Genomic DNA, 27945 nt, shown 5'->3' with positions numbered 1-27945 from the left:
GTCGCCGTAGCGTTGCTGTCGTTGTCGTTGTCGTCGACCTCGCAGCCGACCTCCGCGCCTTTGGGAATCCACCTCCACACAGGGAACGCGGCACCTCGACAAGCGTGCACTCCGCTCTTGCTGCTCCTGATCTCTCGGCTCTCTGCTCTGCATTGCATACAGCCATTGAATCGCCAGCTCGACCACAGGACTCGCTCGCCTCTTGTCCTCGGCTACACCTCGCCCCGGCGTTCAGCTTTATCTCTCTGACTGGACTCCTAGCAAATGTCCACGCACCCTCGATAGCTTGTCCCGCCCTCCCTGTTGCTCCTGCCCGAGCCCGTCACAGACGACCGGTCTGCCTTTCGTTCACACCCACCGCCTCGAGCCCTCCTCGCGGTCCCTCTCCTGCCGACCCGCCCGTCACTCGAGAGACAATAATAAGTGTTCCGGTAGCAGCCGATATCTTGACACGAGATAAGGACACTCGCATATTGCGACCAGCAACATCGAGTGTTTGGGGACAAGCTTGCTACAGTGGCAATCTACTCTGTCTAGCCACTGTCTCGAGTAGATAGCATTACCGCCCTCAAATGGTCCTCTGTCTCTCGAGTACACCCATCCGACCACAACACCTCATATCTAGGTCTTTTTGACACTTTCTGCCTATCTTCAAGCCGCAATGATGGAGGCATCGTCACCACTGGCTGCGATGCACCCTGCTCCTCCCCCGTCATGGGGTCAGCACAACCACGGTTTTATGTCCACGGGCAATCCTTTTGCAGCTGTGCCTCTCCAGCTGCAGCGGACAAAGGCGGACTATTTTAATCTCAAGTCTGTTCGTGGTTCCTCTCCGACTGCCAGTCTTGCTGCCGATCTGTGCCAGAACTTCCGCATCGACAACGAATCCAGGTATGAGTCTGATGCTCTACTAGACCAGATCCAGCTTGTGCCACTGACACTTTCTTGCTCGGCCAGCCCCAAGTTCCCAACACCGAGACGGGCGCTGTTCACTTCCAACCCGCTCGACCATGGTAAGTCCAGGCGAATGCCATGAGGACATCTAGCCACTGCTGACTCGTTCCAGCGCATACTATCACGACACCGCCATTGCCTGCCACATCGTCCCCTGTGCCAATGAACGAGTCGATGGACATCTCTCCTCTGCCAGCGAGAGCTCCTTTCTGCACCACCATTGAGGTGACATCGCCCACTCCTCTGACCACGCCAATCGTCGAGACACCTTCGGACCTACAGTCTCCGGAGGATGAATCAATGATGATGGATTCCCCAACCGCCATGCTTCGCCAGCCGGCAGCGAACCTTGAGGTACCCAGGACATATCTTGAGTAGGTTGCTCAGAATCGGGATTGAGGATGGCAGATGAGCAGAAACTAAACAAACTTTGTCCAGGCCTCGCAAACGTGCCGCTCTGCGTCGCCCGTCATTGACCCGTACCAAGGGCCACTCAACCAGCTCCTTGATCACTAGGGTGCACTCTGAGAGCCAATTCTCATCGTTCAACTTCGGACCTGAAATGAAGTTTGGCTCCACATCATCCGCTTTGAGTGCCAGCGAGTGCTTCCAGGAGTCTCCGCCCAATGAGCGTCGCCCGCAGAGTGCAAACAGCCCGACCCCCAGTGGTCTTGGGATGTTCCGCCCGAAGCCACAGTTTGCAAGCCTGACTGGCACGAGAGAGCGGACGGGCTCGCCTCTTGGTTGCCACGCTCGCCGACCCTCGAACCCTTTCAACCGGCCGCGGCGACAGTACCGCCGCTCTTTGAGCATGTTTGAGCATCCTGCTGACGTGGTCAAGGCCAGACCCGAGGAGCTACCTTCATGCAGTGCCCTGCAGGCCGTCATGGACATTGAGGATGCGGAGGAGCCGATCCTGCCATCTTTTGTCCCTGAAGACCAGAGTGGTTCTCTGCCTCGCATTACTCGTGAGACCTTCCTCGACCTCCTGGACGGCAAATACAGTGACAAATACGACCAGAAGGTTGTCATCGATTGCCGTTTCGAGTACGAGTATGAGGGTGGCCACATCGATGGCGCAATCAACTACACTGATAAGGAGCTGCTCACAAAACACTTGTTTGACACTCCGATGCCCGGGAAAACTGTCCTCGTCTTCCACTGCGAGTACTCTGCACACCGTGCCCCGATGATGGCCCGCCATATCCGTTCCGAAGATCGCTCTGCCAACGCCGAGTTCTACCCTCGCCTTTCATATCCGGAGGTGTACATTCTGGATGGCGGTTACAGTGAATTCTTCAATGAGCACCGGGATCGGTGCTATCCCCAGGCCTATGTGGAGATGGGTGCCGAAGAGCACGCTTTCACTTGTGAGCGGGAATTGGGTAAACTCCAGCAGAAGCGCAAAGGTCTTGGTCGGGCGAAGACATTCGCCTTTGGACAGCGTGAATCAATGGTTGATGCCTCGCCGACCGCCCCAGGACGTGCTCAGTCATACATGTCGCCCTCTTTGATGTGTGGCAACTCGCCCATTCTCGGCACTGATCGCTCACCTCGCCGCCTGGCATCTTACTAAACTCACTGCATCACATGCAGCCACACTCGGGGCAGCACGGCAAGAGAGTTGGGCTTCGTCGTCGCCATACTGGTATCGCCTCGTCGGGATCTTTGGCTCCTTGCCAACTTAATACCTGCTTTCGGCTCGAGCACGCCATTCTTAAGAGAATGGCTTGGCTCTCATCCCCCGTCCATTTCGCGTGGACATAACTTGCCACCATTGCAAGCTTGCATCACTTATACCCATATTGTGTTTCGGCATTAGACAAAGCGCATCAGCATAGCATCTTCCGGCTTGCATCGCTTCTCGCCGCATTGGATCTGGCATCTTGAGATTTTCAGCGACTCGCACTTCGCATTGTTTCCTTCCTTCTTTTCTTTTGGGGCTTCTTTCTGCATGGCGTTGGCTGTTTCGGTTCCCGCTTTGCCATTTCTTTTTTTCGATCTGTCTACTTGACACCCACCCCCAACATTGTCACGGAAGAGCAAATCACACCACTGATGGTACCATGCCATCAAGTACGCACAAACACGAGTACTACAACGTACAAACAACACGAACAACCTTCCTCACGATTGACACGCTACGACCTCGAAACCTACGGTACGAGCCTGATCACACGACACAACACGATTCACACCAACTGAAGAACAACCAACACCAACACCAATTTCCTACTTTTCACTTTCTCTTGTGGCGTGCCGCTAGGCCGCCCATGGGCGATTCAGATCATCATGTACACGACACGGGGCTTTGATCGCAAAGATCACCCTGCCTGTGAAGTACGTTGAACGCCTGCTTGTGGTTGAGAGTGCAGTTTTACAAACTGCGAGCCGAATGAGACACCCCAAAGGCGTGTCAACGAGCACATTGTGTCTCCCCGTTTCGAGCATATGGTGCATATAGGTGCAGGAGCATGTAAATTTGGCAATCCGTCCTTTTACTCAACTGTACATTAGTTTCTGCCTGGAGTTCTCCAATACGGCGTCTGGCGGGTTCAAAAGCTTTTCACGCACCAGAATGCGCTTGACAGAGATGATGCTGGCGCGAAAAGATCGCCGATAGCTCGCTCTTGTCCCAGAAGAAACAGGTGCCTGAGTACCTAGGTAGCTATCCTGCACGGATATTCTCCATAGAAGCAAACAATACGGCATCTCATCCTCAACATTGGTCTTATCGTCGGTGAAACTTTGCTCGTCCTGTGTGCGCTGCTTTAGATATTTTGAACTCTACAAGTCCATTGCACGTCTCTTTACTTCTATAAGAAATCGAAACTATGAGGGCGTCAGGACATGCACGATGATATAAATGCCGCCTCTTTTAGGGTGCAGTCCCTTGATAAGGCTGCACAAACGCTATCTTGGTTGGCAAGTACGGTTCAGAGCTTGCTACTCAGGTCGGGTTAGCAACGACACTTGCCGGAGAGATTATACTGTCTAAGCATCTGTAAAGTCTTGAGCTTCACTAAGCCCGGGGGGGGTGGGGAGAAAAAGGGGTATCAGGAATGTTGTTTACTTGACAATCAAGAAGACTTTTCAACACCTGATGGTTCTTGCATGGCTATCTACTTGGACATGGCACCGATACATGGCTATGTTTTGAGCCTGTGACTAGTTTTTGTTTGCAACACAATTCCGATGGCCGAGGGCGAGCAGCTGTCTCTGGCGATGAATGATGTGGTTGCGGTTGTCTTTTTCTTCGGCTTTACAGATTTAGCGCGGCGCTTTTAAGTTGGAGGGTGCGCGAGAGGAAGTTGAACGCAATGCAGGCCAAGAAGGAATCAATCAATCAGTCAATCAATCACTTTACTTCGTTCCGCGGTTGTCATCCATGCAAAGTCCGTCTTCGGTCTTGCTCATTTATCGCTTTTTATTCCCGCCATGGCCAAGTCATATATATACAAATTTCTTTTTTTAGCTACGCTAAACTCCTCTCTGGATATTCCTGGGCTCTTCTACTCCTTCTGCTGCTGCTGCTGGGATTGAGAGGCATTGCTAGCCTGCCCCTGGCACCAGTTGAGCCAGTCCGAGAAGAACAAGGCCTGCATCTTGACGGCGCCGCTGGCCCACTGAGCCTGGGTGTCCGCGTACGCGCGGGCCACGAGCCGGATCTTGTCGGCCTTCTCCTGTGGCGATGAAGACGTGAACAGACTCGACGCGACAACCAGGCTGGCGCGCGAGGCCGCCTTGGCAAAGGCGTGGGTCTGGCCCTGCGTGGCCTCGTGGTGGATGCGCTTGAGCAGATCGAGCTGGGTCTCTGTGCGCATGAGCTCTCCTTTGCTGCTTTGGCGTTCGGATGTCGCTGCTGATGCTGTGGACGAGGGCAGTGCCTGCGCCTGCGCCTGCTTCTTCTTGAGAGCCCCGGCGAACGCCTCGATAGCCTTGATCGCCTTGTCGGTGAGCGACTTGTCCGTGGTGGTCCGCACGAGCTGCAGCAGGGGCAGCAGCACGTTGAACGCGACGGGCCGCGAGGCCTCCTGCTTGACGTAGATGTCGAGCAGCTCCAGGACCCGGCGCTTGAAGTTGAGCACCGTCTCCTTGGCGTCGCGCTTCTCCTTGGTCTTGCTGGCCTTGGACTTTTGCGCGCGCTGCTTGAAGACCTCGACGAGCTTCTCGTCGAGCTGCATCATCTCCGAGTCGGTCATGTCGGACTCGTCGTCGTCGTCGTCGTCGTCCGAGTTGGAGGCTGCTGCGGCGTCCTGGTCCAGGCGGCGGCTCTTGAGGAGTTTGGCGAGGGCGTCGTCAAAGTCGGCGAGTTCTTTGGCCTCAGTGGCGTCTTCCTCGTCCTCTTCATCCTCGTCGTCATCGTCGTTGTCATCGTCATCATCGTCTTCCTCTGCAGCATCTCCGTTGAGGGTGGTAAACTCGACATCAGACCCTATCTCGGAAATATCGTCCTCCTCAACATCCTCAACATCGTCGTCGTCGTCCTCCGCCTCTTCGTCTTCGTCACCATCCGACTCCACGTCGTCGGCGTCCACCATGTCCTCATCGTCCAGGTTCTCAAACAGCGCTTGGTATCCGCGCTGGTTCTCCTCAGCGACGAGGGGCTCAGTCAACAGCTCCAGCGCTTCCGCAGAGATCTGCGACGTGAAAGCCTCGAAAACTTGCTGGCTGATCTGCCGCATGAGCGAAGACTGCTGGGACACGAGTGAGAGCAGGATCTCGACGAGCAGCTCGGAGGTGCCGGACTGCTCGTCGTCCTTGGTCTTTTCGCTGCACCGTTTGAGGTCCTGAAGCAGGTCTATCGCGTCAGGCGCGCCGTTGTACAGCTGCAATATCGCCACGGCGTACAGCAGCGCCAAGCCTAGCGATGTGCTGCTGCTGCTCGAAGACTCCTCTTTGGCGCCCTTGGCAGCCTTCTTGCTCGCCTTGAGTTGCTTCTTCATCGCCTTGAGCGCGGTGGCGCGCTCCGCCTCGAGGTCCTCGCTCATGGCTACGGCGGTAGGCTTGACGGAGGCGACGGCGTTGCAGAGGTGCTTGAAGTCCTCCTTGCGCTTGGTCAGCCTGGCGAAGGCGGACGAGAGGCGGCTCCGGAACACCTCGCGGGACTTCTCGGATAATTCGGGCTTGAACTCTTCCGACACTGTGTACGCACCGCTCGCGAGCTCGCTGATTGCCAGCTCGAGCACGTGTGGCGTGCCGGCGTCGCTGGCAGATGGCTCGGACTCGAGCTTCGCTTGTGTGGCGAGGCGGAGGATGTATTGAGCATAGACTTGTCGGAAGTTCTCGACCTCCTTCTCCTCACTGTGACTTGAATTAGTTGTAAGCATTACAGAAGCAGGCAGGCGGCCCATGACTTACGCCTTCATCACCACGACGGGCTCCCTCAGCAACTTCAGCACCTCATCCGCATTGTCCATCGTGGCCCACTGCATGAGCTTCTCCACGGTTTTGGTGTTTGTCTTCTGGTCAAAGTCGTACGCGCCCCATTTGCCAAGCAGCTGCTTGAGGACTGGCACGAGCAGCTCCGGAGACGCCTTGACAGCCTGGTCAATCACATCTAAACAGCGAAGGGCGGCACGGTGCAAGTATCGGTCCTCGGCAGCGGCCTGGTTGACCAGGCATCTCATGAGGTTCTTGGTGAAGAGGTCCAGTACGAGTGTCTTGTCTTCAGGGCCGAAGCCAGTTATGAACTTCTGGAAAATCATGAAGCCACGGTACTTCTGGCCATCCGTAGCATTTTTCGAAAAGAGGCCATCTAGAGTTCTCGTCAGCCATGTTCTCGCCGTGTTTGTAGGAGCTTGGACTCACCATCCACGACAGTGCTCCAGAACTGCTTGAACAGATCTTTGTCGTGACTCCTCGGCGTCCCGTCTCGTGTTGAGAACGATGCCAAGATAAGATCCCAGACAAAGTTCAGCTGTGCAGATGCATTGCCCTGCTTGACCTTGGGCCCATTCTTGTCGTCGCCAGTGTCTGACTTTACATTCTCCTTCAGTACGCGAGCCAGCTCGGGGATGCTGCCAGGAGCGAGAGGGTCACGCCACGGCTTCGCGGGTGTCTTGATACCCGGGTAGATTGTGCGCGCCCTCAGCCAAATGCCCACACCCTCGGCTGTCTTGGCCCATCCGAGCTCAGACAGCTTCTTGAGCAGGTCCTCGGCGCGGGCCTGGCCCATGTGAGGAAGCGCCTCGACAATGACCCAGCCGCAGTGCGATCGCAGCCAAACTTTCTTCTCGGCGGCCTTGAGCAGGAGGTCCAGGATCTTGTGCCACCTTGAGTCGTCGTCAAACAGGATTTTGGCTTCCACAAAGCACTGCAGACCAAAGAGCTGCCCAAAGTAGTAGTCTCTTTCTTCCTGGCCTGGCAAGTTGCCACCAGCTTGTGTCGTGTCCAAAAGAAGATCCAGCACCTTGTCAAAGGTAAGGCCGGGGAATTTTGTCTTGGCAAGGTCCTTAGTGCCAAAGAGCTGGCCCAGGATCTCAGTCAGCACGAGACTGAAGCCGACTCTGGATGCGTTGCGAGAACTGGCCAGACCGCGGAAAAGACGCTTCTCGAGGTGCCGCCTCAGCACGGGCTCGGGCGATCCCTGGCCGCCCAATAGGCCCGTGATGAGAGCATCGGCGGCCTGGATGCGCTCATTGACGTCGACGCTGCCGAGGAGCTCATAGATTGCGGCCTCGCGCTTGCGCTCCTCGCCCGAGAGCTGCTCTGAGAAGGCAGACTTGTCGAGAGCCGTGGCTGTGGCACCGTCCAGGTCGCCGTCGAAGTTGACAGTCTCGGCGACAGCCGTCTTTGGTCGCTTCTGCGACGGCTGCGCGTCCTGGGCGCCGTTCTTGGAGCTTTGCTTCCTCTTCTTGCCCATGGTGTGTGGTGTGCAGGGAGATACCGTGGAAAGTGACGAGGTTGTTGGTGTTTGCAGGTATCCAAGGCCTGCCACTACGATCGGTCGCGCGCCTCCAGTGATTGAGCATGGCTGCGGCAATCCAACTTTTTTCTGATTCTGCCGGCACAGATAAGCCACGCCAAGGGTCGTGCAGGAGACTGTGCTCCACCAGGACTGCAGGGGGTAGGGAAACGGTAGGCGGTAGCTCCAGCGAGGCCCTGCCGCCCCACTCTCTACCCCGGATTTCAATGCACCTACGGTTTGCTGGGACGACCAACTCCGAGCCTCCATGAACAATGATAAGGACATGCTCCCTTGCAGAATCTGCAGCTGCTTACAGATTCAATCATGCATGGACTCCAATGTGAGACCAGGGATATGGCGAGCTCGAGCTTGATCGGTCTTGAGACCAGCAATTGAGTTTCTAGTGCATGGGGGGTGAAGCCAAGCTGTGTTCAGCATCCTCGATTTCTCAAGGACAACTTTCATGCCCCTGATTCTGGGCAGAGAAGAAACTGGAATGCCTTGCACCTTCTGATGGAGATGTAATCGGCGAAGGTTATACTTCTGTTGGCGCCCTTTCTGCATCTCGACCCGTCAAGCTCACTATCGCAAATTGTCCCTGTTTCCTTCACCATGACAACTCCACTTGCAAGTGCACGCAGTTTGATATGATGTAGCTCCTTTGCGGAAACTACGGTAATCTGGTCCAAACCCAAATACTTGGATAGTGATCTCCTCTCATCCTTGCAAACGGCGAGTGTCTTCTTCAGATCAATACTCTTTACAGAGTCCAACCACACTTTTCATCTCGGACTGCTACCTCTTCTCGCAACCAGAACCACCGTGTGGTAAGCTCATGACTGAAGCGTTACTGCTTTAGAGCATACCCAGGTGCCGACAGGGCGGCGTCCTTCCGTCTCGTTCTTCCCGCGACGTGCCAGTCTCCAAGCACAGTAACCACATCGTGAGCAACATCTGCGAGACACAGACACAGCGACACGCAAGACTCTGAGAACCTTGTCCCTGCCAGCATGCAGAGCGCTGCTCCGAAGAGCATTGCTCTTCCCGAGCTCACAGCTTACTGCGTGTGTGCCGCATGTTCCCTTCACCACGTGAAGCCAGAAGCTTTACGGATTGAGAATCTTAGCTGCCCAATGGTCGCGTCCCAGAAACGGCATGCTCGGACTCTCGCCTATCTGTAAGCCCCATCGTCTCAGTGACAGAAAGTCATCACTGCTGCTTCACCAGTCCTGCCGCTCTTGTTCAGCAAAAGCTAATATCACATCTCAATCACCCCGATCGTGTAGAATCCCCAAGGATGCTCACGTCATCTCCATCGAGTTCAAGAACCCGACCCACCAGGGTGAAGGCCATACCCGGACCATCCACTTAACCCTCCTCGCCTTCTACTCTCGAGTCATCGAGCGCCTCGTGAAGGATTATCTGGGCTGCACGAACCCTCGCATCATCTCCGCCATCACCTTCGAAGACGAGACCGTCGAGAATGACGACGTAGAGCTCCTCGCAGAGTGGTGCTACACGGGCTCCCTCGCATCGCTGGCAAAACCTCACATCGTGCCCCACCGCCACGACCCTGACGATGGGAACCACAGTTCCGACGAGGCCGAGTCCGATGCTGAGCCTAAAGGCAAAGGCAAAAGAGGCAAGAGCACAGGCAAAGGCAGAACCAGCGCCAAGTCCAGCAGCAAGAGAGCCACCGCGAAGCGAGCAAGGACTAATCTCGAGCCCGAGCCCCAGGAAATCCCTCGATTCGCCGTCGGCGCCACGATCGAGCGGCTGTACTGCATCGCCGCGGACCTCGAGATGCCCGAGTTTGCCAACTACTGCATGTCGCTGGTCATGGCAAAGTACAGCTGGAACTTCTTTGCCCGGCGATGGAAGGATTTCCAGAAACGCGGCACCAACAGCGACAAAAAAGAGCAGCAGCAACAGCAGCAGCAGCAGCAGCGCCGCCCGGGCATCGGCCCCTTGAACAAGGCCGCCCGGAAGAACAACAACAGCACGAACAGACGCAGCAGCAGCGTCATTAGCAGCCGCACCGCCAAGGGTCACGATGTCACCAACGTCGGCAACAACAACAATCAGGCACAAACCCCGCCGTCTTCTGCTCAGTATAGCGGCCCCGGCCCGAAGGCCAAGAAGGGCTTCGACTACGCCGACCCAGCTTCCCCCGTGCCGTTCTGTCTGATGCTGCGTGACGCCCCATACGCTCCTGATGGAATGCACTTCATCGTGCGGAAGTGTTGCGATGGGGGCATCGCAGGCAACCACGACGACAAAGACCCCAAGAAGAGCGGCAGAAAGAAAGATGCTACAGAAAGCATCAACAGTGACAGCACCGGCACCGGCACTCGTGGCACCACTACCAGGGGGACACGCCATCGGATTATCGATTATTTCAAAAACACCATTTTGCAGCGGAACCCGGGCAAGGTCCGCGACTACGTGGACGATCCGAACGCACTCGCAAAGGCGTGGAAGGCGTTCACCGACGATGACGGCGAGTTCGAAGCGTGGCTGCAGCGCCAGTGGGCTAAATCAGCCGGGCTGGACGGCCGGAAGGAGCGAGAAGTCGCAGAGGAGCTACTTGACTGGCCGTCGCTCATGGTTCACGAGGCCATCAACGGTCCCGGGTTGTCTTCGCCACCAAATTCAGCCCGGCGCAGCCCGGAGCAGTTCTGGCAAGAGCTCGTTGCCCTCCAGATCCAGCAGGTAGTCGTCGATGAAGGTGTGGAAGGGCGCATGCTGCGGACACAAGCGGGCGACGGGTCTGCTCCTCCGTGGGCGCACCGGGGCCAGCAGGGAAGTCGCCATGTGGCCCAGATGATCGTCCGCGAGATCTATGCGGAGGAGCGTGATGTGACCGCGTTCCGCTTTGGTGACTACTGATCGATCGTCCGCCTGATGGCCAGTCATAGCAGCGGAGCCTTTTGCTGAAAGGTTAACAAGGGGAGGGACGATACCGTATTGAGGAACATTGATTGCGGAGCTTTGCTGTTTCCTTCGAAACTGTGCGTTCATTTACCCAGCGGATTCGGATCTTAGTCAGTTAAGCCAGTCAGAGACAGGCAGGCGTTCAGTCTTCTGATCGGCCCAGCATGCCAGAAGAACATCTTTGCAAAAGAGGAGCGTAGCTTTGATTCTCCAGATAGCTTGACAACTCTCATACGTTTCAAGCCTCGCACATGTTGCAGGCAGGAGATGCCGTGAAGACTACGGACACCCAGGCTTTGATGAACAAGGTTTTTGTTCAGCATCATCATATGGCTTGTATTGTGAGAAGTGATGTCGACCAGCGCGTCTTTGACATCATATCGATATGAATAAAGGTCGTCGTCCTGCGCACGAGTAAACCACTATTCCTCCATCTTCTCCTCGTCCTCATCTTCCTCATCCTCGTCCTCCTCATCGCTGTCGTCATCCGAGATGGCCTTCTTCGCTAACCGCTCAGCCTCCTCGAGAATGTCCTTTGGCACCTCGACGTGCCGACCTTTCGTGGGGCCATCGGCATTGCTGATCCAGCTCATCTCGAGCTCAAACTCCTTATCCTTGTTGTCCTGCTGCGCGACATAGATGATGCGGGCGGCCTCCTTCACACCCTGCAACAGGTCGAGCTTGCCTGAAGCCAGATCGAGCTTCTCCAGCTCGGCCTTGGCGGCCTGTCGTCCTTTGCCTGTGGCCGCGCCGTAGTAGCCCCAGTACATGCCACTGGGCTCGATCATGTACAGACCGGGACCGCCAAACTTGCCTGGCACCTTGCCGCCAGCACCTGTGGAAGGGCCTGAGCCGACCTCACCATCGACGGCTGCGTCGAGCTCTGAGTCGAAACCACCGACAATCGCTGTGATACCGAAGGGACGTACGGACTGGTAGAGTGTGTATGCTTGGAGGTAGCCGCCCATGCGGCTGGCCAGGTCGGATGTCGAGATGGGTGTCTTGAACGTTTCTCTCCAGGCGCGTGCCTCGTCGCGAGCGCGGTCAACGAAGTGTCGGCCATCAGGAATCATGCCAGAGTATACCTGCGAGAGCACGGATGACAGGGCGTTAGCAGACGGGCTTGAGCTGAGCTGTAGAACAGTGGCCGAGGACAATACGTACAGCACCCAGATGTCTGTCAATCGTGGCGATTCTCTTGTTGGCGCCCGGCTTGGCGAGCTTGGATGTAACGACCTTCTCGACGACAAGGACGACGCCGTCCTTGCACCGGATGCCCACCGATGTGCCGCCGTTCTCTACCGCCTTGACGGCATATTCGACCTGGAAGTTGCGGCCGTCTGGGGAGAAGATTGAGTTGGCGAGATCGTAACCCGTGCCTATCGATGTCTGTGATTACAAGGAGGGGCAGATGTGAGCTTGTGGTTCGAAGCATGCCACTGCGGGGGAAATAACGACAGCGCTTACCATGGTGGCGACCTGTGTTGCGTATACGGATAGACGGTGTTTATTACAGGTGTAAGGGAGTACAGGTCAGACCGTTGTTGTGGGTTGACTCAAGATCGCGAAGTTGCGGCGTGTTTGTGGTGATGTAGTTGCTCGAGGCTGTGAGGTTGACGCAGCTGTCCGGCGGCGGCCCACTTGAGCTTCAGGCAGCCTGAGCTGCGTGTTGCGAGCGCACTTGCGAAGAGCGGAAGGTGCCTGCTCGCCGGAAGCTCGCAGCCACCAATTGCGGGCACGCTGACCCCGCCACATGTGGCTGACGCGCCAGCTCTGCCATTTCTATGCTGCAGGCTCACTGCAGCATCTCACATCGAATCATGATCAAGGATTCTTTCCATCGCATCATGACACTTTACGTTTCGTGCACACGAAGCTCTCATGGTAGATGCGGCTTCCGGAAGTCCCACAGCAAAGAAATTATCACGTCACAGGCCAAAGCGTAGGAGGACGGGTATCTGATTGGAGGCTTTTCCATTATCACTATTCATGTCATCCACGACGCAGAGGTCCTTGCACGAAATCTCCGGGACGCGTGGGAGGCAGCGGAGCACCCCTGTACATTCATGATTCCCATGTCTTTGTTTCGCCGCTACTTCTTGAACCTTCAGTCCTGCTTCAGATGAACTTCACCTTGCCAAAGAAGGGCGTTTTGTGGAAGCTCGCCTCGTCCGGAGGGTTCCAGGCACCAAGGCCCTGGTCTGGGTAGGTCTCGGGCGCGACAACAGTGCGGAAGAAGTTCATGCGCCACTCGGTGCCCTTAGCCTTGCCCTCGTCCACGTTGAACAGGCCGAGAGGGATGCGGGCAGTCGACGTCCATTTCTCGGCGTTCCTGTCGAGCACCGTGCTGGCAACCAGCCCATCCTGGATCGGGGTCTGAATGAAGAAGGTGTCTAGAGGGAAGGCCGGATCGCGGACCTTGCTAGGGTTGTAGATGAAGGCATTGAAGGTCGCGTTATTGGGGCTGACCTCGAACTCGAGGTAGGTCTTTGGGTCGTTTGTGCCGCGGGCGATAAATGCCTCCATGACCTCGTAGCGCCACAGCTCATCGTTGGTGCCGTGAGCCGGATCGAAGAAGAAGTTGGTCTCGTTGTACGCTGTAAACGTGGCGACGATGGCCGTCTTGTCGTAGCAGAGGTCGACCTGCGTCAGCAGGAACTCCGTCTTGGCCGGGACCGACTTGTTGTACCGGATGGTGCCCTTGGCAGGGCATCCAGGCACATGTAGAGAGGGGACGCTCGTGCCGAGCACGAGGGCCGGCGCGGCAGCAGCAAGAATGGCAGTTGGACGCATTATTGTTGTTGTTTCTGTGGCTGGGAATAGCTTGGTTGACCAAGGTTCCAACGACACTTCTGCAACGGGAGTGATCTGGTGGTGCAGCAATGACAGACGGCTGCCGATCTGGTAGAGGATGCGACCAGCCCTCATCTTATACACGGGCAACCGTTCATGGCCTCTTGCAGGCTGCCTCTCCTCAATGTGTGAATGATACTCCTTGTGGCAAAGGCACAACACGGCTGCACCCTGCACGCAGCAACCAGTGATTGCGTCTGACGAGATTGGCAGTCACGTCGTCTGTGTGCGGATTGGCCAATGGCAGGAGCTACATTCCTCCCCCGCCTGAGGTCTAGCGAAGTGACCTTCCAGACTCGATCCTGCAGGGTCAATGAAAGCGCTGTACCACTTACCACGAGATGAATGATGGTGTGCTCACAACAGGGTCCAAGCCCGAGGTGTCCGGTGGTCGGGATCTTGGAGGCGTACCAGCATCATGATTGGCCACACACTTTCTGCAGCAGCATCCTTCGCGGAACAGCTCGTCCTGGATCAAGGGTCCGACGTGAGATTGACCCGAACAGAGACCCTACGAAAAGTAGCATTCTTTCCCCCCAAGGCCGATCTAGATGTCCTGTCAGTGCAACGTAACGTGAGAGCACGCTTGGCCCACGAGACTGCAGGGTTTCTTGAGCCTCCCTTTGCTGCTCCCTTGTTGCAATGGCACCTGCGCTTTGATTCTCTGCGAAATCGGCCCCCGGGACCGCGGAGTCACGATCAAGAGGAATCCCGGCCATTTTTTCAACGACAGTTCATTGCGGGCCATGAAACACGGTGTTCCTGAGCAGTTCTAGAGAGTGTGCTCATCGTGGCCTCGACCGGAGAAGGCGTCATACGTGCGCATGATCCAAGCGGAATCTGGGGCAGGTCCTGCACCATCATGGCTCTTGTGTGCGTGCTCATGAGTCGATGGCAGAAGATGGGCGTCCCGCTGCAGAGTTGCGAACCAGGGTTTTGGGAATGGTCTGGGGACCCCGGACCCCGGACGAGGCTGCAATTCGCGAATAATTCGAGGTCAAGATGGCGAGAAAGGATCGTGTCCGAAGGATCGGGTCGTGGGCTCCCTTGCCCAGGCATGATGATAACACCGGTGGTGAACACAAGTTGCGTGCCCAGGAGTTCAGGATGCGAGGCGGTGTGTCGGTGGTGCCATCGCCCGCGGTCTGGGCTGGGCGGCGCACCTTTGGGAAATCACAACGAGGCCTGCTAACATAAAGCAAGTTTCTTGAATGGCACACAAGTAGCAATTCCGCTCCAGGGACCCCATGGGAGGCTGGCGCAAAAAATGATGCCGTCACTCTCAGTGAGATGGAAAGCAAAAATAGAACGATGCCCACTACTGGAGTCGAACCAGTTATCTCCTCATTACTAGTGAGGCGCATCACCGTTCTGCTTAGCGGGCCAGCTGAGTTAACCAAGCTGGTTTGGAACGTGATTGGTTGAGGGAAGCACAATTTGTCAGGCATTATATTCATGCTACTACCCTCCAGCAGACAGGTACACGATAGTTCGCTGTTATTTGGTCTTCGAACACAACCTTGTCTTGTATTCTCTGTGCCACCTGGAGACTTGAGGACCCATCACTAAATTTCAGCAGGTTGGTTGGGATGGCAGGATTGTGGCCCTGAGCTTGAATACTGCACCCCGTCTCGGAGGTCAATTAACCCGACTTACATCATGGAGCGTAAGAGGTATGCCTGACATGAAGAATCGACGTCAATTGCCGGACGATCATTCTGGGCTATTTTCAGCTCTTGACAATCACGGTGGCGTGGCGACACGGATCGTCCACACAGCTGAAAACTTCAACGTAATTTGTTTCCGGGGACCCTGCAATGATCGCTTGACAAGTGCTGCACGTTCCTTGCTGCGGCTGAACAACCTGTCAAACTCACCAAAGTCCTAGACCAAGGACTTGCTACGTCATAATGTCTCTACCATGGGAGATACCGAATAGAGAAAAGCTCAATATCTGACAGTCGCATCCTTGAAGGGTCATTCCTGATCACCTAGTCCTGCTCGAGGCTCTAGTCAAGGCCATCGAATGAGCCAACGGACGAACTCTCATGTTTGCCCCTGACACCCCGAACAGGTGCACAAGCCAATGTTAGCGCGTGGTCAACCGAGCCTGACCTTCCTAAACCAATTAAGCATCACCAATCAGCCCTTAGTGGCTGCCCCCGTGCCTCCCTGGCAAAGGTCGATCAGCCGCGCCGATCACAGTTGATCTTCCACTGCCGAGCCCCCCACGAGGAGGACTAGCTATGCTGTGTATGGCAAGTCGGAGGTCATCCGTGTCCGTCGGTGCAATTTTCGAGCAGGTGTGAAGCACACAGAAATCTCTGCTATTTGCCAGACCTTAGGGAAAGGCGGTGGCGACGGATAGAGCCGCATTGTGCGGAATCCCCGGCGGAGAGCGAGGCAACCCGGAAGATCTGCGCGGGAACTCTGTGCCACGGACGACGAGTCTTTCACGACCGATATTATTACATAGTTATACCAAGGACGCAAAAATAGATTGGAGTGGTGATAGAGAAGTATATAAACAGCTGATGGATTCGTCATTTAAACGATTAACGATTCACGCAAAACAAGACACACAACCTCCTCCAACTTGCCTTTCATCTGATCTTGCCTTTCATCTGACCACCTCGATTGACGCAATCCCTTGCATCATATCTGCGAGTAACAATCATGAAGGCACGTATACTTCATAGCCGTATCTCGTATACGGCACGTAAATGTGCAACCCTCTTGCTAACTCCACCTTCAGCTCAACACCTCCATTGCCGCCCTCGCGACCCTCAGCGTGGCCTCCGCCGCCACACTGAACCCGTCTCCGCGTTCCGGCACAAAGCTCACGCAGAGCCAGGCGGCCTCGCGGCTGAGCGCGGCGGGCATCACCTCGTACTCGTCGGGCGGCTGCACAGACCGCACCAACCCGACGTGCACGTCCTACGAGGGCGTGTACTCGGGCACCGTGGACGGGGCCGTCACGCTCAAGGGCGCCTGCGGGTGCGCGCTCGTCATCACGGGCGGCACCGAGACGGGCCACGCGAGCGGGACGTACTCGCACGCCAACGGGTACAAGTTTGACTTCAGGAAGAACACGCAGCTGGATGCGTATGTCAAGAACAGCTTCACCCGGATCGCGGATCGTGGCGATGGCTATGCCCAGTGGAAGAGCGCTGCGGGGAACATCTACTGTGTAAGTGCTAATGATGACGTTGTCTGATTTTGGGCATCAAAAGGGAGTTGCGGCGTGCTAACATGCTGGCGATGTAGGATGAGGGTAACCACTGGGACGTGACATACTACTAAATCATGGAGAATGAGCATGGGAACGAGGAATAAATCCATACGCTAGGCATAGTAACAAATATGTTCATTGCATTTTTTGCACAAGTCATCTATGTACCGAGCATGATGCCGTTACAAAGACACGCCGTATATCAGTGTCAATTGTTCGAGCAAGCCACTTCCAGGATGCCATACAAACGATCCCACATTGAGACAATTGGCTATCACGGGCATGACCGCTGCTCCGGAGTCTTCTTGTGCAACTCGTACGGTGCGCCCTTTGGCCCCGCTGACATAGAGTCCCCATCGTGTCCGCCGTCGGGCCCATCGCCATCCTTTGGGAACCTCCTGAAAATGTCGCGCAGCTTGTCAAGAGGTGCAGTGAAGAGCGCGCTGGCGGTCTCGAAGAACGGTGACTTGTCGGGCGCGTTTGGGTGGCTTCGGGTGGGCGCGAAATTCTTCGTCCGCGCGTACTTGAGACACAACTCCTTGGACGAGGTAAGACTTATTGTCGATTCGAGCTTCTGAAGTGTTTCTTGTTCGATATCCTTGACGGTGTCCCAAAATTTGTTGTACAATTGATCGAGTTTGGCCTTGAACTGGTCATCATCGGGCTTCATGTCTTGGAAGACCGACAGGAGCTCCTTGATCTGGCGGCACCGAATCATTGTTAGTACCCGTGCAGGATTCCCAGACTTGACTGGGGCCATCACGGTTGCGGTAAGTTAACCGAACTTGAGGAATCTGCCACTGGACTTACCTCTCTATGCGCATTACGTTCCTTTTCGATTAGTTCCTTGCCACCTGCGACAACGACAACATCTTCTACTGCGGGAAACACAACGAGTTCCTTGGCCACGATATGCCTCGCAAGCTCCCATACCAGGGCGTTCTGAAAGCCTCTCCTCTCGTCGAGGGTCGGAGCTGCAGTGGTACCTTGGTAGAAGATTTTCACCTGGTCGTAGTCTTGTTCCAGGGCTGTACTGAGTTTGAAAGGGGTCGAGGGCCCTCCGAGATTGGCCTGCTCCTCTGAGAAGGAGTACTTGCTTCCAGGGGCTTTGCCATAAAATCTCGTCGTTTGGTGAAGTAGGGAAACATGCTGCCGCGCCAGTAGCCGTTGACGACTGGTCCGTGTGTAAGATAGCCGCGTGGTTGTCACGACTCTGGGGATGGTTCGGCGAAACATGTTGATGTTCTCAGTCTGAAGGTCAGTTCACGAGATGTGATGATGATCATTGGGAATCTCAGAAGGGAGAAGCATGCTGTATTACATGATGGCGAAAGGTAGTCTCCCGAAGCCTCGGGTGTTAGTGGCCAGGGTCCATGTCGTCATGAAGACCTCAGCCATCGTCAGTGGGTGTCACTAGGGCCTGTGCTTGGGTCTTGCTAGATGAGCTTGACTAGTGGGTCTACACTTGTGTCTGCCAATGGCGAGCCTCTGTGCGTCAATATCAGTCAAGTGGAAGACCTTGAACCCTGCGCATTGAAACGATCTGGACGAAATCGTCGTTGTTGAAGCATCGAGCGTTCTCGTGCCTGAGCTGCACAGTTCGTGGAGAAAAGAGTGGGGCGCGAGTCCCCAACTGTGAAGTGCCCCGCCATGTAGAGACGCGACTTCCGCACCGCGCCCGGGGACTTATTCTGGCAGCGCGTTGAGCATCTCACAGCAACGTCACTTTTGAGATACACTCTCTCGACACCAGCTTCGACGATTTCCAGCCCGCCAATACTGATGCCAAGCCACAGCCCTACACCTTCAGCAGTTGTTGGCGGCATGTCTCTATCCTTCGAACTGGCCTTGCGGTAGTCCTCGGCGAGCTGCTGCTTGTGCTCCCAGATCAGGCCGTTGCGCTCCCCATATCTGCAAGATGAACTACTTTGCATCCAAATCGGATCCAGAATGGAGCACACCAAAACTCAAAGCAGGCGACACTGCATCCAGACTGCGCCCGCTCGAGATCCCCCTGCCGTCCCTCCCCAAGCGCTACCGAAGCGGCGACGGCCCACAGCCAACGGCACCGATCAGTATGGTCCTCAAGAACGACTCGACAGCCCAGATATTTGAGAAACGTGTGTTAGGCGGGCCACCAAAAAATGGCGAGCTGAGCTTACAGATGCACTACGTCGTGGGGTGGTCCGACCTTCCTGCTGCTCGGGTAGCGATTCAAGCTCAGCACATACTCGACTATGTCTCCCCACGCGTGCTCGAGGACTTCGAGTACAAGCTATACCTCGAACGTGAAGCACGGGAGGAGGAGGAAGAGGTGGCAGCTGCTATAGCGGCCGTCGCTCGGGCAGAGGCCGCCGAGAAAGCTGCCCTTGGGAAGAAGTCTACAAGCAAGGCGTCAGCCACAAAAGGCAAGGGACGAGGCCGCAAGAAGCAACAACGCCCTAGCAAGGCGGATCTGATTGCAAAGAAGCAGGCCGAGGAGACGAGCTTCAATCAGTCCGAGGCGGCGGCCATGAGTGGCTCCTTGGCCGCTGCGACTCACAACGCCAGTGGCCCTTCTCTGACAGCACCGCCACAATCGACACCGAAAAAGAAGAATGTCCCTACAAGCATAGTCATCGCTAACTCCGAAGATGATGCATTTATGGAGGAGGTGGAAGGAGAGGACGAAATGGAACTTGACGACGAGGTTGCCATCCACAGACAGCTGCGACAGACAAGCACAAGGAGCCCGGAAGGCTTCGGTTCTTCTGACAGCGAGGCCGCGATCACCGCTCCCCGATTGCCAGCAGCACTTGACGCGGGTGGTATGCAGAAAGAGCAGCCATCATCCAGGAAAATATCTCCACTCTCTTTTGGTGGACTGCCGAAACTCGCCCGTGAGCCCTCGCCCTCGGCGGAAGCGAGCACCCCAGTACCGCAACCAAGGTCTGCCAAATCAACATTGCAACACTACGGCTTCACGCCCGCGGCGAAGAGCGTTATCTTGTGGCCTGTAGCATCACGCTCCCAGACTCAGCCCTTACCACAATCTCCGGGTTTAGCAGTCTCGTCCCGTGCCACGCCTCCATCCAAGACGGATATCAAACCACCTCGGAGCAAAAGCAAGAAGAAAGCAATCATAGTCGAGCAAGAAGAAGAAGAACAGGTATGGGAGGTCAAACGACTTGAAGGCATGCGGACGGAATTGGTGGATGGCAAGCCAGTTCGGCTGTTCAGAGTTCGCTGGAAAGGCGACTGGCCCCCAGACCAGAATCCGACCTGGGAGCCCGAAGACAACATCGACAAGCCCTTGATAAAGGAGTACCTGGCGAGAAAGAGAGCTTCGGGAGCCGAGGAACCTCCAGTCATCTTGCGACCTGCCCGACCCATGCTCAAGCGGAAATATTCGAGCGTCGCTGAGGCAGTCATGGGCGACGTCGATGATGAGCATGAGCATCACTCTCCTGTACCGCCGGGCGCGTCCCCAATCTTCACTTCCAGTGCTGCGATGGGCCAGGATCACAACAGTGGGCAAAAACATATCGATCTGCACGACGACAGTTCTGTGAATGATGAAGACGATATCTTGCAAGTCACCGAGGCGGAGTTAGAACACGTCGAGACGCCATACCACAGCAAGAACTTCAGCCACGCCCTCATTAGAGAGGTAGAGACCTCCTTTATGAGACAGGCTGCGAGGCGGAGTAGTGAAAGAAGCAGTAGCTGAAGAACAAATGGGAGCACAAGCACATCATGGGCGGCCAACATACTTGCTTCCTCTCAGCTTTGCATAGCATGTGGCTAGTGCATTGTTATTCGCAGGTTTCGGGGCGCTTAGATGTGCCATGACACGACTGGGAGTCAATTTTTCTTCTTTTTCGAACAGCGTGGCATTAAAATTGGATTGCAATGATCAGGACTAGCGAAATCGAGATACCCCAATGTTCAATGGCTTGCTTAGAAGCTTCTTAGCAACTGTGCCCCGCTTCACGACTCCTTCGCCCGAGGAGATGATGTGCCAGACGCGAATATTCTATGCTGTTCTGCAGATAACAAGCAAACCGTGCCTGCTTTTCGCTCGTCGTTGCCCAGCCGTTCCAACCCACTGTCTCCTCGAGGAGAACATCAAAGCAAGACGCCTCATCGTGACGTATGTCTGCGAGCTATTCAAGTACCGTGGGAGTCCCTTGTGGTCTTCGCAGCCTCTAGGCTTCTGTGGCGCCGGACTGAGCTAATATACGACCTGTTACTCCACCTGAGCTTATAGCCATGATCAAAAAAGCAATAAATCATCATCTCCTTCCTCGCTTGCTTCTTCGAATTCTTCGATTGCCCTTTTCGTGTTGTCTTGCGTTCGTGCCTCTCCACCCCGAGCCATGTCACACGAGTCCGATGCCTGCGGGGAGTCCTCTGCGTCTGTTGGCGAGACTGGCGTGAACAAGGACCACAGACTCGGGCTCGTGGACCGGGCTGAACTTGCAGGAGGGCTAGTGGCCGACTTCTGACCTTTGCTGTCGTCATATCCCTCGTGGAGACCGAGGAGGTCGTCTGTATCCCTTTGATCGCTGCGGCGGGCCGGGATTGCAGTATCTCGGCGCGTGTGGGCAGTAACAGCGTCAGGCGGCGGTGGGCTGTGGATGAAGCCGGGAAAGTTGTCCTCCAGGACCTGCCCGAGCGTTCCGGACTTCCACGCCTCCAAGATGGAGAGTTTCTCACACTCTACCTGTCGGATGGCTTGCTCGTCGTGGTCTAGGGTCTCTGGCTGAGGGGTTGCGGTATGACCTGAGGGAAAGGGCAGGGCAGAAGCGATGTCCTGCAGCTCGTCTATGTCCCCGGCACAGCGATCCCTTCCGAAGCCAACGAGAACGCTTGACGACGACAACGACGGCGACGATGACGCATGGATCTGGTATCGCAGTGCGCTCGCGGCGCGGATCGCATGCTCGAGCTTGCAGAAGCTTAGGTGGAGCAATGTCGTGGTGGCGCTGCCGTCTTTGGTCTGAGTTCCATGGTTGTGCTGCTCGTGGGAAGGAGCGGCGTCGTTGCCGTCATGGGAGCCTGCTTGTTCGTTGATTCGCGCATTCTCGCTGCCATCATCATCGATCTGGTCGCTGGAGGCGGGGCCTAAATCGGCAGTTTCATTGTCCTTGACGGGCGTGAACTCCTGCTCGATCCAGGCGTGTTCGAGCAAGGGATATCTTTCTCGACCACCTCCGGGGCTTCCCTCCCGGTCTGGTGCCCTGTACGGCCAAGTCGAGAGGAACCGCCGCTCAATCAAACCCATGCACTTTTCAATTATGCCTGCAGCTGCAATTCCGGTAGCGGACTGAGCATCGCTGTCGTGTACTGCGGCAATGGCTTGATATCTAACCACCACGCAGCGCGTAGCACCCTCGGCCTGGATCATCCGATGGATATAGGCAGGGAGCGGATACGATGGTGTTCCCGCGAGGCGGACTTGCACTTGAGGTTCATCACGTGCGTGGACGCCGCCGCCGCTGCTGTCAGGGCTGCCCGCCGTCAAGGCTGAAAGACCTCTGTCTTGACCTTCACAGCTGAAGAGGACATTCTTGTTGACGAGCTCGATATCGTTGACGTACGCAACGTAAGCGGCTGCCTCGCGAGGGTCAGCAAATTCGATGTATGCCATCCGCGTGGCACCGCCACCAACACCACCGCTCCCATCTTTCGAGCCTAGACCATATTGACTTGTCTTCGTCTTGTTCTGATTAGTAGGCCAGTCTGACAGGTCGACCAACCTGGCACAGACCAGCATGCCGCCGCGGACGCGGGACAAGATTGAGGACAGTGTGTCCAGCTTGCGCGGTACGTTGCTGATTATGACGACCCGGCAGAGCCTCCTCTCCGATGTGTTGTCTGCGAGATAGCGCGGCTCGTTGACGTCGAGCATGTTTGTGAAGGCCACGGGCGGCGCTGTGGAGAAGGCGTTGCTGTGCTGTTTGATGACGACGAGTTCCGAAGAGCTAGTGGTAGCCTCAGCGGGCGCCATGGGCTCTCTCAGCCCAGTCTGGTTCACGGCTTGGTCCTTGCTAGCTGTACACAACAAGGGCAGGTCATCATTGACCTTGTTCGGATCGGTGCTGATCGTTGTGAGTTGGAACGCCTGAGGCTGGGGAGTGCTTCCAGTGAGACCAACCTCCGCAGGTTCTCTAGGCATGTTGACCGAATTGCGATCTCGCTCTTGCTCCACGACGAATCTCTCCTCCTCACGACATGCCTGGTCCTGGTTTCCCCCGTCATCGGTCAGACGGCCGATACGACCCACAGTCTGCGTCTGTTTCGAGACCATGATGCAGCTCGCCCTACGCACAAGTGAACAGCCTGCCTGACAACAAGCCGCACGAGTCGCCGGACGTGATGATAGCATGCCGAACAAGCGTGGGCCGAGCATCTGGTCCTTCCTTTCGCGGTGACGCGTGACTGCAGCACGGCACTCGAGGACGAGCTGGTTGACCTCGTCCGATACCTGGGCGAGCCGGATTGCCGCCGCCGTCAGATGCTCGACATCCAGGACATCGTCGCTGCTGCTGCTGTGGCGGTCAAGTGTCATTCCTGCCGCGGGTAAAGCGTTGCTGGCGTTGTGGTGATTGTGAGTGTCGTCCGAGACGGTACAAGGGTTAGGCTGACTGAGTAGGCCGTGAAGCTGGTGCATGAGTGAGTTGCGCTGACTGCTGTGGGCGTTTGCTATTTCGATTGTTAGCTCAAAGAGTAGAACTCTCGAGGGACCAGTGATAGCCTGATGATGATCGTGATGGTGATTGTGAGTGACGGTAGTATCCCTAATGATGATGCCAATCACTACTCGCCGTGTTTGTCGATGTGGTGCAACTGGTGTTGTTTCTGTGTTTGAAATCAAGACGAAGGAGAGTCTCGTGCAGGCTTTCGGTTGCGATCCCGCAGACAGCCTCTCCGCGTCACTGGCTAGTTGAGGTGGTGGGCTCGTGATGATGGTACCTCGAAGCGAGTCCGATTCGATGCCTTGGGGTTGTAGCGTGTGAGAAAGGTGGAAATTGTCCTGTTGTTTGGAGGTGCTACATGTGGTCTGATACTCAGAGTACTTATTACTGCGAAGTTGGCGAAATTGTGTCTAAACACTATCACTAGGTAAATGGTTAGATACCCAGGTAGGCATACGTTCAGCGGGAGCGAAGCACTGGGACTTGTGTCTGAGTGATCCAGAAGGTTTAGTTGCGAAAGTAAATCGAAGCAGTTGATTTGAGACCAATGCTCGTGGCAAGTAACAGTGGCAAGAGCAGGAAGCCACACCAAAAACGATCTGAACACCAGCCAAGATCGCCCCAAGGTCCGAGAGAGTTTGAAAGAGTCGAGGAAGACGGCGTGGTTCACGCTGTTTCGTCCCGGAGGGTGGATTATGAGCAAAAGGGTGGTGGCGACAACGCGTTCGCGAACCTGGTGAACAGCTTGCGAAGCGATCATTAAGATAGGTATCCCAGTTCATATCGATACAATGTCTATTTCAAGAGGGACTCATGTATCGGGCGTAACGGCCATTACTGACGACTGGGTAGACCAGTCATGACAGATTATACATTCCACTGCACCATGCTCAGGCTTACTCAACTTCAGAACGACATCAGAACCAGTGGGCTTTATCATCAGACTTGACTTAAGATAATTTCTTCCCCGCAAATCAACTCGCCAGTGCTCCCACTTCGACGCAGACTTCGAAGTTGGAGAGCGCGACATCACCCCAGGGTCGTCGGGACACTAATCACACTCAATTATTCATGTCGGCCGCTAATGTCACCTCGTAGGTCCAACGACGAGGGCCATTCATAGATTTTCGATGACAGCTGCAAGGCCGGGCTTTGAAATCAAGCACTCCCTCATGGGTTGAGCGTTGCTGTCCGAGCATAGCCAGGTCTACAACCAATTCGGGCCCCGTGACTGCGACGGTCTCCGTGAGCAGATTGAAGTCTGTCAATGTCCACAAATGTAACTTCCGCCATGTCCGCTGGTGGATATACATGTACGTGGAACGCTTCACAGGATTGCTTATTTCGGTCACCAATGACCATAACCGTAAGTCTGTTGGCCACGGAAACCACGCAAAACCGAGGCCCTGGACTTGGCCCCTCCTCAGCTTTGATGAACGAGCTTGAAGCCTGTCTGGTCTCCTCAAGCTTAGACAGACGGCCCTTCGCTTAAGGTTCGCAGACGGGTCTACGGGACGATATATCTCCTGCCGTACCCTGCTCTAGCTCACTGAACAGGACACTCTCCTTTACACAGCACAGCTGTATCTGTGCTGATAGTCGGCTACGCAAGCAGATTATGGCTCTCATGGCATCTAGCAAGGCTGCCTGCATATTACACTTACACAATGTGCGGGGAACATGCAGAGGTGACACACGAAGTTGGGGGCGACGTGACATATTCGGACTGCCAATTCCACTTTACGGAATGTGCAAATGCATGCGACCCGGCGCAAGAAGGCATGAGGATACTTCCTTGCTTTCGACCCAGGCATGGGGGGCCACGACATTGCAGGAGATGGCTACCTGAAGTGATCACTTGATGGCAAGAGCTGCCCGAAAGAGGGTTTCTAGGACTTGGTTGGGCCATGTTGTCCCATTCTGCAATGTGAGTTGGCAGCATGGCGCCACTGAGATGGAGATGACCACCCTTCTCCACGAAAGCCTCCGGGCGGCGTGCCGGACAAATTGGGCCACGCGAGCACTTGCTTGCAGTGAGGGGCACCATTTTGATGATGCATCGTTCCCAAAGAAGATTTCATGCTCACACGGAGGCGACGATCCCTGTTGCGCTTCGTTGCTGCACATGAAACTCTGCGGAGATGGCGACTTGTGTATGGCTAGGAACGAAGATTCCATTACGTGACTTGTAGCACGCGAGATGCTGAGCAGCAGATATGATGACGGAGTGTTTCATCATTGGCTGCCTGCGTCGCGGAAATAACCGATTGATCATTGATATCTGGCTGTCATTATAGCCTGCTCTTAAAGGATTGGTGTCCGATGCAGCCGAAGCGTTGCTGTGTTCTCAAGTCTCGGAAATGCAGCAGGCTGAGCATTGAGTTTCTGAGCTCTTTCCTGCACGATGTGGACATGATGCTAGTGTGCTTCTTGGGCCATGCAGCTTCGGGAGCATCATCCTGAATATTGTCGCCGCTGTCCTCGGGAGGGCCGCAATGGTGATGTCTGCGTTTGTGACATGAACAACTGCCGCAGGGCGGACAAGTGGCGGCAAAGTGACCTGGTGCGCCCGAGTCGACCCGTGCATGTCTGCCGAGTCCTGGCCGCCCGGCAAGATCCACGAGGCAGGAGCAAAAGCCGGATCGGAAGCGATACCAGAGGCGAGCGCCGTCGACTCTCGGGGTTTGAATTGAACGAGTGGCCCGACTCCGATTTTGCAGCGTGGAGAGCAGGGAGCTTCCCTGAGGCGACGTACAGGCATGTAACGCAGGCACACGAACCCCCACGCCTTGTTGAACCGCAGCCACCTATGCAACCAGAAGGGCTGGCTTAGACCGGAGCGATTACCGGCGGTTGAGTCCACCACCCACGACGAAGCCGACGGCGTTGATGCCGGGTTGCATGACCCGACAAAGACGGCACGCTGATCTGCGCCCTGATCTGCACGAGTTGTTGAATGCTTGCCCAAGACGTGTTGGCTTGTTGGCCCTGGTCTTGTTCCCGATTGGGCCCTGTGCGTCTGGCCAATGTTGCTCCTTGCAGCGTGTCGGCAAGTGTGACTTGCATGACACTGTCTCACTGGGGCAGCGTCTCGTGGCCGACAGACTGACAATGCCGTCCTTTGCTTCAGGTCTGCTGGTGCAGCAGCAGCTGCTGCTGTTGTGCTTGCTGAAGGCAGCAGCTGGCCATCCTTGCCAAACGTGCTGCTCACCCACAGGAGGCGGCGTTGAACACGGCACGACGACGACGACGTTTCGCTCCGGTGCGACACTGAGACGGCGAGCCGCGTTGGGTAGGGTCGAGGAGAGCCCTCTCCGCACAGGGGGCATGTGGCGATCCGCTAGCGTGGGGGTTTGAGCTGGGGTGGTGGATCCAAGCTCGTGGTCCCCAGATGAGGGCGCCGCTTCCGGGCTGCGAGCTGGCTGGCTGGCTGGTGCCGTCCGCCTCAACAGCCATGCGACGCTGCGGCAGGGGTCGTCAGGCTGGGCGATGGCAGGAGTGCGGCGCAGGGCGGCAGCAGGCAGGGCAGGGCAGGGCTTGCAACGTGCTGTGCTGTGCTGACGACGACACGCGTGTGACGGGTGGAGGTTCAGGACCGTGTCGCAGGCAGCGGAGGACGAGAAGGAACGAGGAGGTTGAGGAGGTTGTGATGGAACATGGAGACCAGACAGTCCCAGATGCGATGCCCATACGGGACGATCGACAGTGAGATTGGGGGGCCAAGCCGGGTCCTGCAATCTAGAAGCACGCCAAACACTCGAGGCTGGTGGAGGACAAAATAAGTGTGCCGGTGGACCTCACGATGGGGCGGCCGGGCGTGCACCTTCCCTCACCGAGCATCTCAAACGCAGCAGTGCATCGGCTGCTGCCGTGACAGGATCGCTGCTGGGAACGTGCCCGCCACGTTGCAGTCCACATCTCGTCGACCACCACGGCCTGGCCCACTTGCAACGACCTCCTCGCCGCCGTATAATGCCCGGCAGCAAGTGACATGACCAGCCGCCGCTCACAGAGTTCCGGTCCGGGAGCACGACCACCATCACCATTGGATGGCTTCACCATGGCTGGAAAATAAACTCCGCGGCCACCACACCGATCCCTCGCTGACCGCCGCTCCTGAAGCACAAACGGCGACGGCAAGGGCGACGACAGGACGGCATCCGCCGCCGAGTCGCAGCGTTCCACAGCCCAGCGCAACGCCCTCCACATCTGCTGTACCCCAAGAAATGCCCGGCCCCCCGGCTCCGACGGCAGCCGTCATTGCCCAGCAGCGCCGTCGCGGTGTTCCGGACGCTCGCCTACCCGACCTGCTCCACGCCTCCGATCGTGGCCCGCTTCTTACATGATCGAAATAACGTTGCACGCCAATCACGGCGTGGCTA

The 27945-nt window shown here is 56.1% G+C and overlaps 11 protein-coding genes and 1 non-coding gene across 12 annotated transcripts; 6 read left to right on the top strand and 6 right to left on the bottom strand.

Annotated features, from left to right (window-relative positions):
* Positions 1 to 661: 661 nt before the first annotated feature.
* B0I36DRAFT_364526 (M-phase inducer phosphatase) lies at positions 662 to 2530 on the top strand (the record flags this gene model as incomplete). The annotated part of the gene is made up of 4 exons (XM_046158980.1): positions 662 to 891; positions 958 to 1013; positions 1067 to 1328; positions 1393 to 2530. 4 exons carry the CDS (start codon positions 662 to 664, stop codon positions 2528 to 2530), a joined length of 1686 nt encoding a protein of 561 aa, XP_046010106.1.
* Positions 2531 to 4362: 1832 nt separating this feature from the next.
* On the bottom strand, positions 4363 to 7915 carry B0I36DRAFT_270778 (DNA polymerase phi-domain-containing protein). Its single transcript, XM_046151284.1, has 3 exons — positions 6766 to 7915; positions 6316 to 6712; positions 4363 to 6258 (listed from the first exon to the last, which is right to left on the bottom strand). The coding sequence occupies exons 1-3, from the start codon at positions 7817 to 7819 to the stop codon at positions 4467 to 4469; spliced, it is 3243 nt and encodes a 1080-aa protein (XP_046010105.1). The 5' UTR covers positions 7820 to 7915; the 3' UTR covers positions 4363 to 4466.
* A 1326-nt stretch (positions 7916 to 9241) lies between these two features.
* On the top strand, positions 9242 to 9924 carry B0I36DRAFT_326840 (uncharacterized protein). Its single transcript, XM_046154391.1, has one exon. The coding sequence runs from the start codon at positions 9444 to 9446 to the stop codon at positions 9834 to 9836; it is 393 nt and encodes a 130-aa protein (XP_046010104.1). The 5' UTR covers positions 9242 to 9443; the 3' UTR covers positions 9837 to 9924.
* A 47-nt stretch (positions 9925 to 9971) lies between these two features.
* Positions 9972 to 10986, top strand: B0I36DRAFT_137180 (uncharacterized protein). Its single transcript, XM_046148307.1, has one exon. It carries the CDS (start codon positions 10052 to 10054, stop codon positions 10751 to 10753), a length of 702 nt encoding a protein of 233 aa, XP_046010103.1. The 5' UTR covers positions 9972 to 10051; the 3' UTR covers positions 10754 to 10986.
* Positions 10987 to 11220: 234 nt separating this feature from the next.
* On the bottom strand, positions 11221 to 12268 carry B0I36DRAFT_375259 (proteasome subunit alpha type 3; the record flags this gene model as incomplete). The annotated part of the gene is made up of 3 exons (XM_046160348.1): positions 11221 to 11883; positions 11963 to 12187; positions 12266 to 12268. 3 exons carry the CDS (start codon positions 12266 to 12268, stop codon positions 11221 to 11223), a joined length of 891 nt encoding a protein of 296 aa, XP_046010102.1.
* A 648-nt stretch (positions 12269 to 12916) lies between these two features.
* B0I36DRAFT_350856 (uncharacterized protein) lies at positions 12917 to 13591 on the bottom strand (the record flags this gene model as incomplete). The annotated part of the gene is made up of 1 exon (XM_046156956.1): positions 12917 to 13591. One exon carries the CDS (start codon positions 13589 to 13591, stop codon positions 12917 to 12919), a length of 675 nt encoding a protein of 224 aa, XP_046010101.1.
* A 912-nt stretch (positions 13592 to 14503) lies between these two features.
* Positions 14504 to 14887, top strand: B0I36DRAFT_137169 (uncharacterized protein). The gene has a single exon (XM_046148306.1). It carries the CDS (start codon positions 14654 to 14656, stop codon positions 14846 to 14848), a length of 195 nt encoding a protein of 64 aa, XP_046010100.1. The 5' UTR covers positions 14504 to 14653; the 3' UTR covers positions 14849 to 14887.
* Positions 14888 to 14963: 76 nt separating this feature from the next.
* Positions 14964 to 15035, bottom strand: B0I36DRAFT_t112. Its single transcript has one exon. It is a non-coding gene; the product is annotated as a tRNA-Thr (tRNA).
* Positions 15036 to 16149: 1114 nt separating this feature from the next.
* Positions 16150 to 17075, top strand: B0I36DRAFT_137164 (uncharacterized protein). Its single transcript, XM_046148305.1, has 3 exons — positions 16150 to 16333; positions 16407 to 16841; positions 16919 to 17075. The coding sequence occupies exons 1-3, from the start codon at positions 16328 to 16330 to the stop codon at positions 16952 to 16954; spliced, it is 477 nt and encodes a 158-aa protein (XP_046010099.1). The 5' UTR covers positions 16150 to 16327; the 3' UTR covers positions 16955 to 17075.
* Positions 17076 to 17157: 82 nt separating this feature from the next.
* Positions 17158 to 18119, bottom strand: B0I36DRAFT_247211 (uncharacterized protein; the record flags this gene model as incomplete). Its single annotated transcript, XM_046150288.1, has 2 exons — positions 17158 to 17583; positions 17694 to 18119. 2 exons carry the CDS (start codon positions 18117 to 18119, stop codon positions 17158 to 17160), a joined length of 852 nt encoding a protein of 283 aa, XP_046010098.1.
* Positions 18120 to 18801: 682 nt separating this feature from the next.
* Positions 18802 to 20592, top strand: B0I36DRAFT_364520 (uncharacterized protein; the record flags this gene model as incomplete). The annotated part of the gene is made up of 1 exon (XM_046158979.1): positions 18802 to 20592. One exon carries the CDS (start codon positions 18802 to 18804, stop codon positions 20590 to 20592), a length of 1791 nt encoding a protein of 596 aa, XP_046010097.1.
* Positions 20593 to 21138: 546 nt separating this feature from the next.
* Positions 21139 to 23538, bottom strand: B0I36DRAFT_412731 (uncharacterized protein; the record flags this gene model as incomplete). The annotated part of the gene is made up of 2 exons (XM_046161978.1): positions 21139 to 23160; positions 23353 to 23538. 2 exons carry the CDS (start codon positions 23536 to 23538, stop codon positions 21139 to 21141), a joined length of 2208 nt encoding a protein of 735 aa, XP_046010096.1.
* Between the last annotated feature and the right edge of the window lie 4407 nt (positions 23539 to 27945).

This window comes from Microdochium trichocladiopsis (genome assembly GCF_020744255.1).
Source record: "Microdochium trichocladiopsis strain MPI-CAGE-CH-0230 chromosome Unknown B0I36scaffold_7, whole genome shotgun sequence".
In the NCBI taxonomy this organism is placed as follows: Eukaryota; Fungi; Ascomycota; class Sordariomycetes; order Xylariales; family Microdochiaceae; genus Microdochium; species Microdochium trichocladiopsis.
The sequence above is the reverse complement of the archived record's forward strand: the minus strand, read 5'-3'. Positions and strand labels throughout refer to the sequence as shown.

Excerpts from the sequence above, each read along its gene's own strand:
- B0I36DRAFT_270778 (XM_046151284.1), bottom strand. The coding sequence starts at position 7,819 with ATGGGCAAGAAGAGGAAGCAAAGCTCCAAGAACGGCGCCCAGGACGCG. Across the intron at positions 6,713-6,765 it reads CTGGAGCACTGTCGTGGATG|ATGGCCTCTTTTCGAAAAAT; the intron begins GTGAGTCCAAGC and ends CGAGAACTCTAG. Across the intron at positions 6,259-6,315 it reads CCCGTCGTGGTGATGAAGGC|TGAGGAGAAGGAGGTCGAGA; the intron begins GTAAGTCATGGG and ends TTCAAGTCACAG.
- B0I36DRAFT_326840 (XM_046154391.1), top strand. The coding sequence starts at position 9,444 with ATGGGAACCACAGTTCCGACGAGGCCGAGTCCGATGCTGAGCCTAAAG.
- B0I36DRAFT_137180 (XM_046148307.1), top strand. The coding sequence starts at position 10,052 with ATGCTGCGTGACGCCCCATACGCTCCTGATGGAATGCACTTCATCGTG.
- B0I36DRAFT_137169 (XM_046148306.1), top strand. The coding sequence starts at position 14,654 with ATGGCGAGAAAGGATCGTGTCCGAAGGATCGGGTCGTGGGCTCCCTTG.
- B0I36DRAFT_137164 (XM_046148305.1), top strand. Across the intron at positions 16,842-16,918 it reads CTGCGGGGAACATCTACTGT|GATGAGGGTAACCACTGGGA; the intron begins GTAAGTGCTAAT and ends CTGGCGATGTAG.